Genomic DNA, 18,872 nt, shown 5'->3' with positions numbered 1-18,872 from the left:
AACAGTCAGGCCGCTTCGGGGCTTCCCTACCAGCTCACCGCCTCGCCCAGCGCTGCGCTCATCCCGGGCAGGCGCACCAGCCGGCGCGCCTTGGGGAGCCGGGTGGCCTCGCTGGGTCGTGCGCCTTTTCGGGAAACCGAAACCGAAGCGCGTCGCTCCGCCCCCAAACAGCCGCCGCCTCCGCCGCCCCTCCGGACCCGGCTTCTCTCCCTCCGCCTTCTCGGGCCGAGGGAGGCGCTTGGCCGGGAGGCAGCGCCTGGTCGGCCCTGGGCTGGGAGCGCCCAGTGGGAAGGGCGCGGAGCAAGCTCGCCTTCTCCGCCCGGCGCATTTACGCAGCGCCCTCGGCCCGGCCTAGCCGCTCTCTCGCTCGCCCCTCTCGCCGCCATGAGGAAGCTCTGCCTGGGCACGGTGGGCGTGCTGTCCATGACCCTGCTCATCGCCAGCGTCGCCCTGCTCGTGGCCCGCGTCTTGCAGAAAGCCGTGGAGCTGCAAGTCCGACAGGTGAGGAGCGCGCATCCGATCGCATTCACACGTTACGCTTAAAGGAGGGTTGGGGCCTTAGGGTTGCGCTCAGGTGGTTGGGGCGAGGCGGCCGGCGGGGGGTGGGGAGAGATCATCTGAAGGCTTATCTGGGGATTGTTCTATATAAGCTTTGACCTGTATTTTTTAAAAGAAAAACAAAACGCGCCCTTTAAAATTCCCTCCTATGTTTGTCTCTCTTTGCACTTTGTCACTCTTGGGACAGAACTTTTTCTCACCATCACTTCCCATCAAACATACGGCACCGTCTCCAGGGGATTTTATTTTTTAAAAAATTATTTGCAGGCATTAATTATGGGAAAAGACAATACATAGGAGAACACATGAACGTGGATGCTGTTTGTATTTATCACTTGCAGAGAATCTGGGTGTTCATTGGGGGGTAGTGAAAAGTTCACTGTAAAATAGAAGAGAGGACAGGGAATCAACACTTACCCAAGTTGTGCAGTTGCTTTGCTTTCTTTTTTTAGTTTAAATTTTAAATTAAGTGAATATTCTAAAATGTCAAACATAAATTTAACCAAACTTGAAATATCAATGACTTCACTTCATTTTGCACAAGATAAATTTTATATAAATTAAACCATTCAGTATTCCATTATTATATCCATCAAAACTTATTTACACTGTTGAATTTATCATAATGCTGCCCATGTTTTCAAATAAACACAATTTTCCTCCATATATTCAATAAACATTTTCCAATATTCTTTAAACATGTGTTCTTCCTGTTCTTTTATTCTATATGTTAGGTCCGCAAACTGCGCACATTCCATCAGTTTAAGTTGCCAATCTTCTTTAGTTGGGACTTTGCTCGTTTTCCGTTTTTGGGCTAACAAAATACAAGCTGCGGTAGTGGCATACATAAATAACCTTTTCCAACACCTGGGAATTTCCATCTGAGTTATTCCCAACAAAAAGGACCCTGGGTTTTTTTTTGGAAAAATACTTTTAAACATTTCCCCCCCCCCCAAGCTTCTTCAACTGCCCTCCCATGTATAAAACGATGGCACTAGGAAAGCAACACAACTTGGGAATGGATCTTTGCATTTTCATCACAAGCATTGTGTCTCCCTTTGTTGCGACAGCAGCTCCTTCCCCTTATGCATGGCATAAATTAAATCAGTCAGCACTTAGAAGCCAATATTTCTGTGACGGAATCCCTGCTCCTCAAAGCTAACGCCACTTGGGTTGCACAACATGTGCCTTCCTTGGTTTTTCGTCACAGTTGCCCAACACTTAATGACTGGCAGGTAATGGTGTGAACTCACGGCGCTGAAAAAGTTCTATGTTCAAAGCTGTGCCAGATGCTGTTGAAGGATCTTGGCCAGGCATAGGCAAACTCCGGCCCTCCAGATGTTTGGGGCTACAGTTCCCATCATCCCTGACCACTGGTCCTGTTAGCTAGGGATGATGGGAATTGTAGTCCCAAACATCTGGAGGGCTGGAGTTTACCTATGCCTGAACCTTGGCCCTGGTGGTTAAGCTGTGATAGCTCCTTTTTATGACCTTGTGGTTGATTGACATACATGTGTGAATTGCCCCTGAGCGTTAGGGTACTTGGCGGTGAGCGAACGGCAGTTGGCACATCCTCAGAGGCAGTATGTTCATGTAACATAGTTCCGTTCTGTAGATCTGGCATAGTTTGGTGGTTACCAGTGTGAACTCGGAAGCGGGGGAGTCCTGATCAGCTTTCTTCACTGCCATGAACTCATCGCCATTATGAGAGAAGAATCACTGAATCGTAGAGGTGGAAGGGACTCTTTTGCCCAAATGAGACTCGAACCCAGGACCCTGAGATTAAAAGTCACATGGTTTGTTAACTGAGGTTTCATAGTTTATTATGCAGAAACAGAGAGGTTTCTCATAGAGGTTTGCAGTCTTAAAAGCGTGAGATGAACAGAGAACTGGGAAATGCTCAGCAGTGGTTTGGGAAGAGAGGTAATGTATACAGTAATTAATCTAGGAGTCAGGGAGGGGAATCGTAAATGCCAAATAGAATACTGAGAAGGAAACGCATGAAGTAATTTCACAGGCGAAAAAGAGGCCCCGGCCAGATATTTAGAGGGAGAGAGTTTGTTTAAGTAACAAGATTTATATACTGCTTAATCAAAATAGCCTCTAAGCAGTTCATGTAAAACAATATGAAGCTCTACTTGGTCCTACTTATGGGTTTTCCACTCTGAGAACAGGATTCAGGAATAGGTGGCCGCTGGCCTGATCCAGCAGGTCTCTTAGGTTCTTGCACATCTCTCTCCTGACGAGAGCTACTCCTTTTTTTAAAAAATATTTTTTATTGGTTTTACAAAATTTTTATAAACAATACAAACAAATAAAGAAACAAACAAACAAACATGTATAGTTTCATCTCTTTTTTTTCATAAACCTCACTTCTCTGACTCCCCCAAACCTCCCCTTTCTACATCCCAATTTCCAAAATTATTTCAGCAAATCCTAAACTTAATTTTATCAAATTTGTCCCTTATTTGTTCTTTTCTTTTACTTAATCTTTTGTCGCTGTAACCTCCTTTTCTTACTAAAAACCTCCACATTTTAGCATTCATCAATTTTGTAATATTTCTTGAGATAAATTTTAAATTTCTTCCAATCTTCATCCGCCGTCTCTTTCCCCTGCTCACGGATTCTGTCGGTCATTTCAGCCAATGTCATGTAATCTATCACCTTCATCTGCCATTCTTCCAGAGTGGGTAGATCTTGGGTCTTCCAATGCTTTGCGATGAGTATTCTTGCTGCTGTGGTAGCATACATAAAAAAAGTTCTATCTTTCTTCGACACCAATTGGCTAACAATGCCCAAGAGAGACGAGAGCTACTCCTGGATGACAGGTACTTTCTGTCGGCCTTCTTTTATTTAGCATCAGAACAACTTGCCACTCCAGAGTTGTTGTAAAAGTCCGTAATCTAATACCTGAGCAGTACTTTGAATTCTTAGCGCAAGAGCTAGACAAGTACCAGTGTTAAACTTGTGTCAGTGAATGTTGCTAAGCTGTTATACAAAATACAGTGAACTCTCGGGTTGCAAACGTGATCCGTGCGGGATGCACGTTCGCAACCCGCAGTGTCCACAGCAGCACGTCTGTGCATGTGCAGGTTGCAATTCGGCGCTTATGCACAAAGCGCAATTTAGCGCTTCTACGCATGCGTGACCGCCGAAACCTGGAAGTAACCCGTTCCGGTACTTCCAGGTTTCGGCGGTCCGTAACCTGAAAAAACGCAACCTGAAGCATCTGTAACCCGAGGTATGACTGTACATGTGTACAGTATATGTATCTGTCGGTGTAGGTCAGGGGTTGGGAACCTCTGGGAGTCCTCTCTCTGGCCCCTGGGACTCACCCCAGGCCACCCCCCTCACCAGCTCTGATCCTCACTCTTCTGGAGTGCTTCTGCTGGGCACAAGTCCTTGAACTTTTGATAATGCTGCTTGCTTACTGAATAGATGGATGGATGAAGAGGTTCCTGTGTGTACATGTAAGAGCTCTAGACTTTTGCACAGATTTAATGTGGGCTGCTATGCAAATGGAAGAGCAGAACCTTTTGCCCTCTCCTCTTTTACCTGTGACCCTTCTAGCAGGCCCTGTACGGTTCCTCGTGAGGAAATGCAGGCCATGGGCTGGAAAGGTCTCTCTCTCTCTCTCCCCCACCCCCAGTGTACGAAGCAGCAGTATGAGCAAGCACCTAAACTTGAAACAAGGGGTGTGGCATGAGTGGGTGAGAGTTGAGAGCCTTGGATGAGAAAGCAAAAATTAAGAGTCCCGTGCTCCACCAACTGAGCTATGCATTATTCTATGTGTCTGTGATGTTCGATTCTGTTCCACCATGTTACCGTTGTTCATTGTTTGCAAGCCACTTTGGGATTCATTAGAATGGAAAGCGGCGTAGAAATGTAATAAATCTTTTGTCGCAGGGTATGATCCAAAGGAACATGAGACCACTGACTTACTAAAGCTAAGCAGGTCTGAGTCTGGTCAGTGTTTGGATGGGAGACCTTCTGAAACAGCAAACACCGTCTCAGGTTCCAGAAATAATAATAATAATAATAATAATAAATGTTTATTTATACCCTGCCCTTCCTGGTTCAGAAAACTGGGCTCAGGGCGGCTAACAACAAATTTAAAACATTTAATTGCTGCAACAAAAAACAGCATAAAATACAGTATAAAACGTGAATAACAATAAATTCAGAATTCAACAATCAATTTAGGAGGAAAATCCATTAAATAAACATTAGATGATCACCAGGGCTAGCTGGCTAAATTAGTCCTACTTGGGCCAGCGAGGAGACCAGGGGAGAATTAGCTGTGGGATCCCAGAACGGGTAATCTTCATAAAAAGGGGAGGGGGAGGGAAGAAAGAAGGGGAAGAAAAGATCAGGCTAAGTTCAAGTTGAAAGTCAGGCGGAATAGCTCTGTCTTACAGCCCTGCGGAAAGTTAAATCCTGCAGGGCCCTGGTCTCATAGGACAGAGCATTCCACCAGGTCGGAGCCATCATTGAGAAGTCCCTGGCCCTGGTGGAGGATAGTCTGACTTCCTTAGGGCCCTGAATAATGGGAATGAGTTTCTGGAACCAAAATGCTTTTCCTGTGCAGCCTGAGCAGGAGCAGTCACCATTAAGAAAAAGAGGTCAGAGCAGGCTGATAGATTCATGGACTATCCCTGGATCGAGTGACTTTTCATCTTTAAGTTCTCAAAGCTCTTAACCTAGCTCAGGGTTGTCACCTGAACCAGCTGAGAGTCAATCACAGTCTGTCCATTATTTGAAAAATAAGACTCTAGAGCCGTCCTGCCCCCAAAGGGCAACTAGACCTTCCATGTTGGCGACTGTAACCTTGGTTTAGGAGCCATTTAGCATCTTGAGCTTCTAACACTGCTGGAAAACAATGGCAGATGAAAGCTACTACTCTCAAGTACTGCTTGTGGGTTTCCCAGATGCACAAAGAGGAACTGAGACCTTTTGACCACACAGGCCTTTGGTCTGATTCAGAATAGCTCTTCTTGCATTCTCAAGTGCAGCTGTGATGCAGCTGCCTCAACAGGAGCCATGTCGGGGGGGGGTGTAACCTAGACATGTGACCCTTTTGTCACATGAGCACCATGACACAGGATCCGATCCCACAGAATCGGCAAATATGCCACAGAGATAATGTGCAAAAACTGTATCTTTGTAGCAGTGTTAGAAACTCATATACAGTGGTACCTCAGGTTAAGTACTTAATTCGTTCCGGAGGTCCGTTCTTAACCTGAAACTGTTCTTAACCTGAAGCACCATTTTAGGTAATGGGGCCTCTCACTGCCTCTGCGCCGCCGCCGCCACACGATTTCTGTTCTCATCCTGAAGCAAAGTTCTTAACCCGAGGTACTATTTCTGGGTTAGCGGAGTCTGTAACCTGAAGTGTATGCAACCTGAGGTACCACTGTGTGTGTGTGTGTGTGTGTGTGTGTACACACACACACACACATACACACACACACACACACACACACAGTGGTGCCTCGCAAGACGAAATTAATTCGTTCCGCAAGTTTTTTCTTCTTGCGAGTTTTTCGTCTTGCGAAGCACAGTTTCCCATAGGAATGCATTGAAAATCAATCAATGTGTTCCTATGGAGACCGTCCGGGGACAGAGGGGAAGTGCTGCGCACCTTCCCCTCTGTCCCCGGACCTGTTTTAAAGCAAGGGAAGGGGCAGCAGGGAGAATCGCTTCTCTCCGTTGCCACCCCTTGGTTCAAAAGGGGTCCGGGGAGAGAGGGGAAGGCGCGCGCGCCTTCCCCTCTGTCCCCTTTTTTGAAGCAAGGGGCGGAGGGGAGAAGATCGCTTCTCCCCGTTGCCGCCCCTTGCTTCAAAAGGGGTCCGGGGAGAGAGGGGATGGCAACGGGGAGAAGCGATCTTCTCCCCGCCGCCCCTTGCTTCAAAGGAGGTCTGGGGACAGCAGGGAAGACGCGCTGCACTTCCCCCTATCCCCGGAGCTTGCGGGGCAAGCTTCGTTTTGCGAAGCAAGCCCATAGGGAAATGCGTCTTGCGAAGCGGCTAAGAAAACGAAAAACTCCTTCGTCTAGCAAGTTTTTCGTCTTCCGAGGCGTTCGTCTTGCGGGGTACCACTGTATATAAAAGCACTTATACAGAGTCAGACCCCTGATCCAGCTAGCTCAGGGGTCAGCAAAGTTATTGTGGCTTGGGCTGGCTCACGGTCCTGCAGACGCCGTGGTGGTTCGGAGTGTGTGCGTACGCATGCACTCATGCGCAAACACTGTTTCCGGTGCAGGGGAGGCGCGCACAGCTTTGAACTGGCTGCAGGAGCTTCCTGCAGCCAATGGGAAGCTGGCCAGCGCTGTGGAAGGCGGTCCCCTCTCTGCTCTGCGCCGGTTTAGCGCGGCGCACGAGATCCTACCAAGCAGGCGGCAGGGGTCCATGGGCCGGTTAAACAATTTCCATGGGCCACTTGTTGCCCATGGGCCTTAGGTTGCCGACCCCTGAGCTAGCTCAATACTGTCTACTTGCTGGCTGGCTACTGTGTCCAGAGTTTCAGACAGATGTCTCTCCCAGCCCTTCCAGGGAGTGCTTTTGGGACCTTCTGCATGCAAAGGGACCTTCTTTTGGGACCTTCTGCATGCTCTGCCACTGGAGGAGTCTTCAAAAGGGCATCTACTTTATCTGCATGTGATTTCTGAGGCCCTCACATGCAGTTTAGACCTACTTTGGCACTGCTTCCAAGTTAGCAGTGCTGTTCCGTTGTGAAGGTGTGGTTTATGTGGGCGAGCAATGTCAAAACCCAACCTGGTCAAACACGTTCCTCTTACTGCACGACTGGGTTCTCTGCTGCTTATCTTTTTTGCCCATCACCCTTATTTGGGTTTGATGTGTCCCTGCTTTGTGCAAAATCAAGCCGTGCATCTAATGCATCCTTTTATGTGCCAGGTTCATTCGTCAGCTGAGGAAGAGCCTATTTGTAACCTCTTCCACCCTCGCAGACTTCTGCTGCTATCTGCACGGACTTGTTTGCTGTTTCCTGCTCTGTCCGGTGAGAAAAAGAGGCCTTTGTTTTTTCTGAAGCAGCCTCTCTGAGCCTTCTGGAATGCAAACAGAAAAAGGCATCTTGGTCCATCGGAAAAACAAAATCTGCAACAGGACAGTAGCTTTATTAGGAACAACTAACATTTCACAAAATATCAAGCAAACTTTCAGGTTCTTCAAAACCTGCCATCAGGCTAATTGCTTTGCAGATTTTCCTTAACCTTTTACGCCTGATGAAAAGTCACATGATGGAGACCTGAAGGAGGTTTGAAGACTTAAGTAGATTAGCCTGTATTGGGTGATAGCAGGATTGTACCAAGGCCGTTGAGAGAAAGAAACAATTGTGGCAGACTCTCTAGTATTTTTAAAAAAGAATTTAAAATCTAATCCTCTACTCATCCTCATCTCTTAGCAAAATACTGTACATAGGTTCCTTGTGAGGCAGAAAACAGAAGTAAAGAAGAAATGAGGTTGTCTTTTATATTTGCAAAACTGGAGATGAATTGTAGTTGGTGCAATAGGTAGAAAGCTTTCAGATAGTATCTTGCTCCTTTTCTGTTAAGGGAGTTGTTCTTGGGATGATGGAACAGCAGGCTTTATGGCAAACGGCTTTCTTGAATGTGGGAGAGGTTACAGGAAAGGTGAAAGGAGGGAGAGAGACTGATGTTTAAGTTATCATTTTTCTTGGGAATTCCTTAGAATTCCAAGCAGGAAGTTTGACTGATTAGCTTCGATGTGACTGTTTGCTGAGGATCATCTCTTGCCTGCCTACCTGGCTATCTCACTTGTTAACGTCCAAGATAAAAAGGTGGTTCTTCAGTATATGACAAAAACTAGACAGCGAATGCCAGATTCCCTGCTTTCCTGGAGTGGGAGGCTTTTTAAAAAGCTGTTTCGAACTGCAGGTCATGTTTCTTAATAGCACTTGTAGAACAAGGGCACTGCAGAATATTTTATTATACAATGAAACTCATTAAAGCCACTAAATGCAGCCGAGCCCAGATTCTGTGGCACAGATTTCGGCAATCAGCACATCTCAAGATGTGCGCTTGAAACCTAAATTTGAAAATTGCAATGAGCTACTAAGCATGATAGAGTTTCATCTCCATTGCAGTGGCTCCTGCATTGAGACACACCTTTCAACATAGAGAATAATGGAAGCTGCCTTCTATGGTGTCATACAATTGGTTCATCTTGCTCGGCATTGTGTATACCAGGGACGGGAAAATCTCTCGCCCATGGACCTTTCACAGCTCAGTCAGTATAGAGCATGAGACTCATAATCTCAGGGTTGTGGGTTCAAGCCTCACACTGGGACAACGGTTCCTGTATTGCGGGAAGTTGAACTAGAGGGTCTTTATGGTCTCTTCCAACACTACAGTTCTCTGATGCTATGAAATCGGTCCTACCAGGCCGTTTTCCCCAAACTTCACCCACCTGCCCTGGCGTTATTTGTGATGTCAGGTACGGGGGCAGGTTGAGATGTGTCTGGATTGGCTGGGCACACACCTGATACCTGCAGGAAGCAGGATTGAACTCTCTACCTATCACCAGATGTTCAGTTCTGATGGTCACTATCTCAGCCCACCACCACCACCCCTGGCCAACTTGAGCAGGGAGATGGTCCCTCTTGCCTGTCATTGTTGGCCAATGGGTTGCTGGTGTGTGTGTGTGTGTGTGTGAGAGAGAGAGAGAGAGAGAGAGAGAGAGATGGTCTGCCAGGTGGAATATGTCCCCAGCCCTCATCTATATGGATTGGTAGTGCACTGAGGAGACATTCCATGTCCTACTTGGAGATGCTGGGGGATTGAACCAAGGTCTTTCTGCATGCAGAGCAGATGTTCTAATTACTGGGCTATGTGTAGTTCATGGGACACTAATAAGAAGGCACAAATGAAGGTCGCTAGAACCACCTGCCCACCTGATTGCTTCCCATACTACTGATTTGGCATGCAGTAGGAAGTGCGGGAAATTCCGCTGGAAAAGGCAAATGGAATCACTTCTGAGTAATTCACTTCCAAACAGTGTAATCAAGAAGAGGTTTTGCCAAAGGCCAGATTTGATAGTACAGTGGTACCTCGGGTTACAGATGCTTCAGGTTACAGACTCCGCTAACCCAGAAATAGTACCTCGGGTTAAGAACTTTGCTTCAGGATGAGAACAGAAATCGCGCGGCAGCAGGAGGTGTTGGGATACTGCCAGGGAGACAAAGTCTATCATGGCTCCCAAGCCGTGTCCGGACGTCCATTGATCTCCCGTAGACACGCAGTATCAGCAATTAGCGACATGAGCTCCAGAAATAGCCTGCCACATTCTAGAGCCGATGCACGCTCTCTATCAGCAGATAATTCACAGCAGAAGTTGCACGCAGGAGAGCATTATTTACAAGTTTTATTCAGCGTTGATCAGAACAAAGAAAAGCATGACTGCCTGCTTCAGTGTCTCTGACACAGAGAGAGCGAAAACAAAAGACACAACAGAAACATCCTGTGAAACAGGAAATACGCAGACTCTGACTCACAAAGCCTGCTCCCTTTTAAGGTGGAACGGAAATATCCTAACAGGAGGCCCCATTAGCTAAAGTGGTACCTCAGGTTAAGAACAGCTTCAGGTTAAGAACGGACCTCCAGAATGAATTAAGTTCTTAACCCGAGGTACCACTGTAGTCAAAATAACTGACATTGGGGGGGGGGGGTCTCCAGCATATTATATTCCTCCATTTCACGGGGTTGGACTGCACCTTGCATGGCCACACTTGGCCCTCCAGATGTTTTGGGACTACAACTCCCATCATCTCTAGCTAACAGGACCAGTGGTCAGGGATGATGGGAATTGTAGTCCCAAAACATCTGGAGGGCCAAGTTTGGCCATGCCTGGAATAGTCGATCCTCAGGTTCCCTTCCAACACCACGGTTCTATGGTTATATCTTTGAAGAAGCACTGATAAGCAGAGCCTAGGTGTTTCTGCACTTGTTTTGAATTAGCTCAGTAAATGGCATTGGAATGTTTTGGAAAGTCTGGTGGAGGTCCGCCCCACAGCTTGCTCCACTTGCGATCCTCACCCATCCCCAATAACACCTCCTTTCACCTTATGCAACCGCTAAGCTCCCTTTTCATCTTCCCAACCCGTTTCTCTCTTTGATTCTGCCATCCCTTGGGCCCCTGCCAATACGGCCAGTGATTAGGAATCATGGGAGCTGTAGTTCAGCAATAGGGTATATTGGGTGTTAGGGGAGGGGAAAGTACCTCTGATGGGGACACATCATGCTCCTTCGGAGGTAGTTTGTCCACCTTTGGTCCCCACCCTGCGGTCAGCTCTCACCTGTGACTCCTAGAAGCCGTCGGCAGGTGACAGTGGCCACACCCCAGGAAACGGCTTTGACTGACCAGCTAAACCAGGTGAGGGTAGCCGATGGGTCTCAAACCCTCAGTGTGTTAGGGATTTCCCCTGCATGCAAAGATAGAATTGAGCAGATGAAAATAATAAAAATAAATAAATAAATAAATAAATAAATAAATAAATAAATAAATTTATACCCTGCCCTCCCCAGCCAAGACCAGGCTCAGCGCGGCTGACACCAGGTATAAAAACAATTGATTAAAATACAACTTAAAAATAAGATTAAAATACAACATTAAAATGCATCCTCATTTCAGTAGAAACTCAAATCAAAAACTTTTTGGGGATGAAAACGTCAAATCTTCACCAAGGCCAACTATCCAGACTGGTCCTACGTGGACCAGAAAAAAGCCAGGGAAGTCCCCAAACAGGGGTTCCATCACAGAAGGAGAAAGGAAAGAGGGGAAGGAGATCAAGTTGATTCCAAGCCAAAGGTCAGGCGGAACAACTCTGTCTTACAGGCCCTGCGGAAAGAAATCAGATCCTGCAGAGCCCTGGTCTCATGAGACAGTGCGGAGCCAATGTTGAAAAGGCCCTGGCTCTGGTTGAGGCTAATCTGACTTCCTTAGGGCCCGGGACCTCTAGGGTGTTGCTATATATGGACCTATAATAGTGGATCCAATGGTCAAGAAGGTGGTTTCTGCATGTGCTGGAGTAAGGGCAGATTGGGCTTGTCTGCCTGGGAAGGTAGGCCATCTAGGAGAAGAAAAACTCTGATCCTAAAATGGGACGTCTTGAACAGTCTCAGGAGTAAACCCTACACAAATTTGGAGCGGATTCCCTAAGACAGTTGGATGGCTCCTTTTATGTCTCCTTCCGGCAACTCCTGCAGCCAAGCTGGTGCCAAACGTCTTACTCTGCTTTCCTTTGGGCCTAATAATAATAATAATAATAATAATAATAATAATAATAATAATTGATTATTTATACCCCGCCCATCTGGCTGGGTTTCCCCCGCCACTCTGGGCGGCTTCCAACAAAACACTAAAATACAATAACCTATTAAACATTAAAAGCTTCCCTAAACAGGGCTGCCTTCAGATGTCTTCTAAAAATCTGGTAGTTGTTTTTCTCTTTGACATCTGGTGGGAGGGCGTTCCACAGGTTGAGTGCCACTACTGAGAAGGCCCTCTGCCTGGTTCCCTGTAACTTGGCTTCTCGCAGAGAAGGAACCGGCAGAAGGGCCTCGGAGCTGGACCTCAGTGTCCGGGCAGAACGATGGGGGTGGAGATGCTCCTTCAGGTATACTGGACATCAGCGAGGCCAAGAGTGGGGTCTTGTCTTCTGTGCAGCCCAGGACTTCCACACATACTGCCCAGGCTTGTGCCCTGGAGAAGTCGCTTTGGTGCGGCTAATGCAGCAGTTTGACTTCACCCCCAGAAGCTCACTCCATTGTCTCTCGCGACAGATGGATGCCAACAAGTTCAGCAGCCTCTGGAGGACCATAGGTTAGTCACCTCTGTTTTCAAGTTTAAATGGTTTCAGTGGAGATATCTGCATACCAACCTCTCTCACTGAAACCTGTGGGTTTTTGTAAGTGCTTAATTTACGAATACATCATGCCCAATTATTTACTTTAAAATATTATGGGGCTTGGGAGGAAAAATAAAACCCAATTACAGTGGTACCTCGCAAGAAGAATGCCTTGCAAGACGGAAAACTCGCAAAACGAAAGGGTTTTTGGTTTTTTGAGTTGCTTCGCAAGACGATTTTCCCTATGGGCTTGCTTCGCAAGACGGAAACGTCTTGCAAGTTTGTTTCCTTTTTCTTAGAACCGTTAATACAGTTGCGACTTGACTTTGAGGAGCAACTCATAGCACGCGGTGTGGTAGCCTTTTTTGAGGTTTTTGAAGACTGGTGATTTTTGAAGCTTTTCCAAAACTTTTCCGACACTGTGCTTTGCAAGACGAATAAAACGCAAGACGAAGAAACTCACGGAACGAATTAATTTCGTCTTGTGAGGCACCACTGTAAAGATAAAGGGACCCCTGACCATTAGGTTCAGTCATGACCGACTCTGGGGTTGTGGTGCTCATCTCGCTTTATTGGCCAAGGGAGCTTCTGGGTCATGTGGCCAGCATGACTAAGCCGCTTCTGGCGAACCAGAGCAGTGCATGGAAACGCCATTTATCTTCCTGCCAGAACGGTACCTATTTATCTACTTGCACTTTGATGTGCTTTCAAACTGCTAGGTTGGCAGGAGCAGGGACTGAGCAATGGGAGCTCACCCCGTCACAGGGATTCGAACCGCCGACCTTCTGATCGGCAAGTCCTAGGCTCTGTGGTTTAACCCACAGCACCACCCACGTCCCTAAAATCCAATTACATGGGACTTATTCTCACTAAACTTAGCAATTACTTCTGAGTAATTGCTAAGTGTGTAAAGGTGACCAACAAGACAGGTCCTTGCCCTGAGGGTGGTACAGTCTAAAATGCAGTAGGGAAGAGATTCAATTCAAGAATTTCGCCCTCAATTCTGTACCTTCTTACCTGGGAGTAAAACCCACCGAACTCACAGTGGACATGCATAGGTTTCAACTGTTGATCTTAAATCTTACCAATGTGATTTTTTCAATCTTGGTTCAGTCGTTGTGTCAGTCTAATCTGCCTCACAGTAAAAAAATGTGAGAGCGTCCTGTATTGCTATCCTGAATTCCTTGTGGAAAAAACAACTTACAAATGTGATAAGTTACATTTTGAGGGTCGTTACAGGGATAGTGGCTGGGTTCTAATATTTGTTCACCACAAGGCTGATTAAGTGGCCTTGGAATAGTCATTATCTCTGCACATCGTCTGCTTCAAAAGCTTGGTGTTGCTGCCTCCGCTGTTATGAAAAACTACCCAGAGTTCCTTGAAACAACTTGGGGATTTAGCACAAGAAGAGAGCCGCAAAGCATGCGTAAAATCAATATTTTCATTACTGCTGGCTAACTCTTTGCACAGTTCTTTAAGAACTGAATTTATATTGATCTTCTTCCAGAAAGAGGCAGTCGATAGTCTTCAAATGGACACATGAGAACACGTGATAGAAAGCAGGGAAGGGAATAGAAAGGATTGAAAGGATTTTAGCCTCAACTCCCACCCAACAACTCTTCACAGTTAAGGCAGCAGCCCTAGTTCAGTTGACCTGTGAGTTACTCTAGCACATTTGCAAAGCTAAGCAGGGTCCAGTATGGTTTCAACTTGGAAGGGGGACCATGTGTTGAGATAGATGACCCTTGAGGTCCCTTCCAACTCCTACAGTTCTGATGCGTTTAGGAATGTACTATACAGTGGTACCTCGGGTTACATATGCTTCAGGTTACATACACTTCAGGTTACAGACTCGGCTAACCCAGAAATATTACCTCGGGTTAAGAACTTTGCTTCAGGATGAGAACAGAAATCGTGCTCCGGCAGTGCAGCAGCAGCGGGAGGCCCCATTAGCTAAAGTGGTGCTTCAGGTTAAGAACGGACCTCCAGAACGAATTAAGTACTTAACCCGAGGTACCACTGTAATGCCACAACCAATGACTTTTGTTATCACAGTTACTCCTGTGCGTGATCAATGTGGTTATTATTCATATATTTCAAACTTTAATCAATTTTTTACAGACTGGAGTTTATGCGCCTCGTGGTCATTTGACCCCACCGTTTGTGATGGGTTTTCTCTATACGTGTGTGTGTGTACCTGTAACATTTCATGCGTCTGATGCAGTGAACTTGACCACTTTGTGCTATAATAAATTGATTAGTCTTTACAGCACCCCAAGACTCTTCCTTGTTCCATTGCAGCAGATTAAAACAGCTACCCCTCTGGAATATTGAATTTCATCAACGCAGAACATAGAATCAAATGGTGTAGGGTTTGTTCTTGGACTTACCATTCCGGCTGCATGTCGGAGATTGCATTTTGGAGAGCTCCTGGGAGCAGAGGAGGAAAAATCCCCGCATGCAGAAAATCAGAATGTCAGGGGGGAAATATTCTAAATTTCTGCTGGATCTTTTTGAAGTGTTTTCTGACCACCACCAGGCAAGGCACAGTCCACAGAAAGCTACAGTATATCACGTGGTTCTGCTGCACATGTAGATCAATTCCCTTATTCGGTGCACATCCTGGAAGTATATCAATAATGTTCTTCCTTTCTTCTTCATCCTTGTAGCAAACCGTGTTAAAAAATGGTACAGAATTTTTTGAAATGTGGGAGGAGCCTCCGCCGCCAGTTTATTTGCAGTTCTATTTTTTCAACTTGACCAATCCTTTGGAAGTGGTCGAAGGCGAACCTCCCATTGTGAGACAAGTTGGACCATACACTTACAGGTATTTTTTGCTTCATTCATTACTCCAAGACAGTTTATAAAGAGATTGTGCTTTGGGTCCCAAAATAAGATTCAAGGGATGATGGTGAAAGCAGGAATCACAAGGGTGTCAAAATGTCACAACAACTTGACCACTCAGAGAAGTAAGAGAGGAGCTGGTAGGTGAAGAATTAACTGTAGAGTTGGGATCTGTGTAAGTTTCTAGCCCTCATGGATATAGAAATAATATTGTATAAGTAATACAGTGGTACCTTAGTTGTTGAACTTAATCCGTTCGACTCCCGGAACTGTTTGAAAACCAAGACGCAGCTTCCGATTGGCAATCGGAAGTCACATCGGACGTTCAGTTTCCAAAAAAACCTTCGCAAACCGGAACACTTACTTCTGGGTTTGCAGCGTTCAGGAGCCGATTTCATAGAATCATAGAATCATAGAATCATAGAGTTGGAAGAGACCACAAGGGCCATCGAGTCCAACCCCCTGCCAAGCAGGAAACACCATCAGAGCACTCCTGACATATGGTTGTCAAGCCTCTGCTTAAAGACCTCCAAAGTAGGAGACTCCACCACACTCCTTGGCAGCAAATTCCACTGTCGAACAGATTTGTTCGGGAGCTAAGCCTTTCGACAACCAAGGTGCCACTGGTGCATTCTCAGAGAGCTTAAGGCAGCGTCGTCAACCTTTTTGCACCAGTGGGCACATTTAAAAAAATTCAGAAAGCGCTGTGGGTGCCAGTCAGAAAATGGCTGCCATGGGAGTGTGGCATACGCAACATGGGGCATGGATTAGGGGTTCTGAGCTGGCACTGCTCTGACCAGAGTGGGGAAGCAGTACTGGCAGTGACACCAGCGTCTGCCATAAAGGCATTTAACTTCCGGCGAGATCTTATACCCTCTGGCCTTTGGCACTGTTTTACTAGAGTCGATGTACTGCACTAGGATGAACTGAGATATTTTTAAAATGCTACTTTCCCCTCTCTCTTTCTCTCTTTCTCTGCAGGGAACACAGACTCCACGTAAATGTTCACTTTTTAGACAACGGCACAAAAGTGTCTTCTCTGAATCCAAAGACTTACTTCTTTGAGCCGGAGATGTCCGTGGGGGACCCGGAAGCTCATCTGATCCGGACTATAAACATGCCTGCACTGGTGAGGTTTCTTTTGGGCAGCTTGCAAGGATTTTATTGTCGCTTTCGTGCTGCTTTAATCGGAGACGCCCGTGATTGAACCTTATGCCTGTAAAGCATGGGTGGGGGAACTTTGTTGTGCCAGGTATTGCTGATCTGCATCTCCCATCATCCCTCACCATTGTTTGTGCTTGCGGTGGCCAATGAGAGTTGCAGTGCAAACCGGCAAAGTTTAGCCACAGCTGCTGCCTGTCACTCCTTGCTGTTGGTTCCTGTAGTTTTAAACCCTCTGTGCACCCTAGACTTGGATGGTGAGGGGTGAGTAGTCTCTTCCCTTTTAAAAATTGCAATCTGGCGTATTACCAACATCAAGAAGCATCACAAAACAGAACGAATGCAATGAAAAGCAAATGGCATTCATATCCCTAACCCCAAAGTGTGTGAAATCACAGTCCTGTGTGTCCTTTACAGCAAAATTACTCAGACAAATGGCTTTAAACTTGTCCAGCCTCGCTCACACTATTACCTGTAAAACTCAAAAAATAAAGTTTCCAAGAACGGATCCTTTTTCTGGAGTGATTAGCCATGCAGGCTTCATCTGTGATATTTTTTTCTTCGTTGCAGCCGGGACTCTACACTTGGTAGCCCATGGAGTAATTGATGGAAGCTTAACCTGATCTTCCTTTCTTTTTTCTTTCTTTTTGTAATTTGGATGCTCTCTGGTTGGTGCAAATTGCTTCCTATCAGAGAGGAAGTATCACCTGAAACAGGCTGGGCCTGCATGTCAAAAATCAGATCGTTCTGTGACAGCAGCAAGGGGGTTGTCAACTATTTGCCGTTTATAGAGTGCTTATTTAGAATAAGATCTTCCTGAACTGTAGACTTGAAGGCAATTCAAGGTGTTATGGGCCGGGGCTCTACCTTGTGGTGGATTGAAGAACCGCAGGCATTTAGGCATTCCATAGGCCAAAGTACACATTATATGTCAGGTGACGGGAATCTCTCAGGGGTTTTTCTGATCCTAAAAAGAGCTGTGGAGCCATGCCTGGCATAGGGCTGATGGTGATGGCATTTGGAGTTTAAATGCATTAGCAGAAGTTGAGCTTAACCGGACCCCTTGCTTGGAGGGAGCACATTTTACCATTGCATGTAGTCACACTGAGACTCTTGAGTTTAGTAAGATAATAAAAAAGCTAAGTTGGTTAAAGGAAATACATGCTTGTCAGAAAATATCCTAGTTCTGTGTGGCCAAGGTGGAGATACAAAGAGGCATTCTTGCTCTTTCATCACTGCAGGAGAGCATAGCTGTCAACCGTCCCTTATTTGGCGGGAAAGTCCCTTATCCCAGCGCCGTGTCCCGCTGCTGTCCCTTATTGATGGTGTCCCTTAAATTCCCCGGGTTTCAAAGGAAGCAGCTCTTCTCCCTCCCTCCCTGCCAGCCAGGGAGGAGGGAGGCTCCAACTGTGTTGCTTGGCTGCGTTGCTCACCCAATAAGGAGTCTAAGAACAACTGGGGGGTGGAGCTTGCATGCCTTGTGCTGATCAAATCGGCCACATTGCCTGGGGACTCGCCTTTGCTCAGCGCTTCCCAGCAGAGAGGTGACAGTGGTTTTCCTTGCTGCATCCCCTTTGCTGGGTTGCTGTGCAGTGGGAACCACCGCTTGAGGCTTCGTTTGGCTGCTGGCTGGGCTTTCTGCCTTTGGCTTGGAGGGGCTCAGATGTTGAACAGACCTGTGCTTGGAAAACCCCTTATTTTGGCTGCTGATCCCTTATTTTTGAGGCTGCTGGTCCCTTATTTTCAAATCTGTAAGTTGACAGCTATGCAGGAGAGACATGCAAATAGGCCTCCTTTCCCAAGGTAAGGACTTCCAAAAGATGACTTAACTCTGCCTCCCCTTTCCTTTTGGACTACCATCAGCTACAAAAGGGAAAACATGCATGCACTCAATGTGCAGTTTTACCCTAATGATATCTCAGTAGCACTTTTCACAAGTTTAACATGTCTTCAAACAAAAACATCTTGGAGGTCCCGAGCCACAGGGAGGTTAGGCTGGCCTCAACCAGAGCCAGGGCTTTTTCGGCTGTGGCTCCATTCTGGTGGAACGCTCTGTCACAAGAGACTAGGGCCCTGCGGGACTTGACATCTTTCCGCAGGGCCTGCAAGACAAAGCTGTTCCACCAGGCCTTTGGCCAGGGCACAGCCTGACCCCCTCCTTTGGTAATCCTCACAGAACTCTAGCCCAATGGTTGCCATCAATTTGATTTGAACTGATTTTATAATGAATTGATTTTAGAATGCTGTATTATTTTACTGTTGTTAGCCGCTCTGAGCCCGGCTTCGGCTGGGGAGGGTGGGATATTATTATTATTATTTTAATATTATTTGCAATGGCCCCGTGAGCTAGGGTGGTGCCACTGTGTGCTCCTGAGAGAAAAATGACTTGCCTGTGGCTGCCTGCTTGAGTTTTATGGCCGCCATGA

General features: G+C 46.5%; 1 protein-coding gene across 2 annotated transcripts in view; it reads left to right on the top strand.

The window, feature by feature from the left end:
• Window positions 1-215: 215 nt before the first annotated feature.
• SCARB2 (scavenger receptor class B member 2) overlaps window positions 216-18,872 on the top strand; it is a 37,863-nt gene continuing 19,206 nt past the window's right edge. The window contains exons 1-3 of one of the 2 annotated variants that reach the window (XM_082236529.1): window positions 216-501; window positions 15,111-15,268; window positions 16,267-16,414. In XM_082236529.1, the coding sequence (XP_082092655.1) occupies window positions 385-501; window positions 15,111-15,268; window positions 16,267-16,414 (423 nt within the window). In that variant the 5' untranslated portion in view covers window positions 216-384. The remainder of the gene's footprint in view (window positions 502-15,110; window positions 15,269-16,266; window positions 16,415-18,872) is intronic. The other variant, XM_082236530.1, reaches the window with a different exon arrangement.

The sequence above is a fragment of the Podarcis vaucheri genome, assembly GCF_965113315.1.
Source record: "Podarcis vaucheri genome assembly, chromosome: 9".
NCBI lineage: Eukaryota > Metazoa > Chordata > Lepidosauria > Squamata > Lacertidae > Podarcis > Podarcis vaucheri.
The sequence above is the reverse complement of the archived record's forward strand: the minus strand, read 5'-3'. Positions and strand labels throughout refer to the sequence as shown.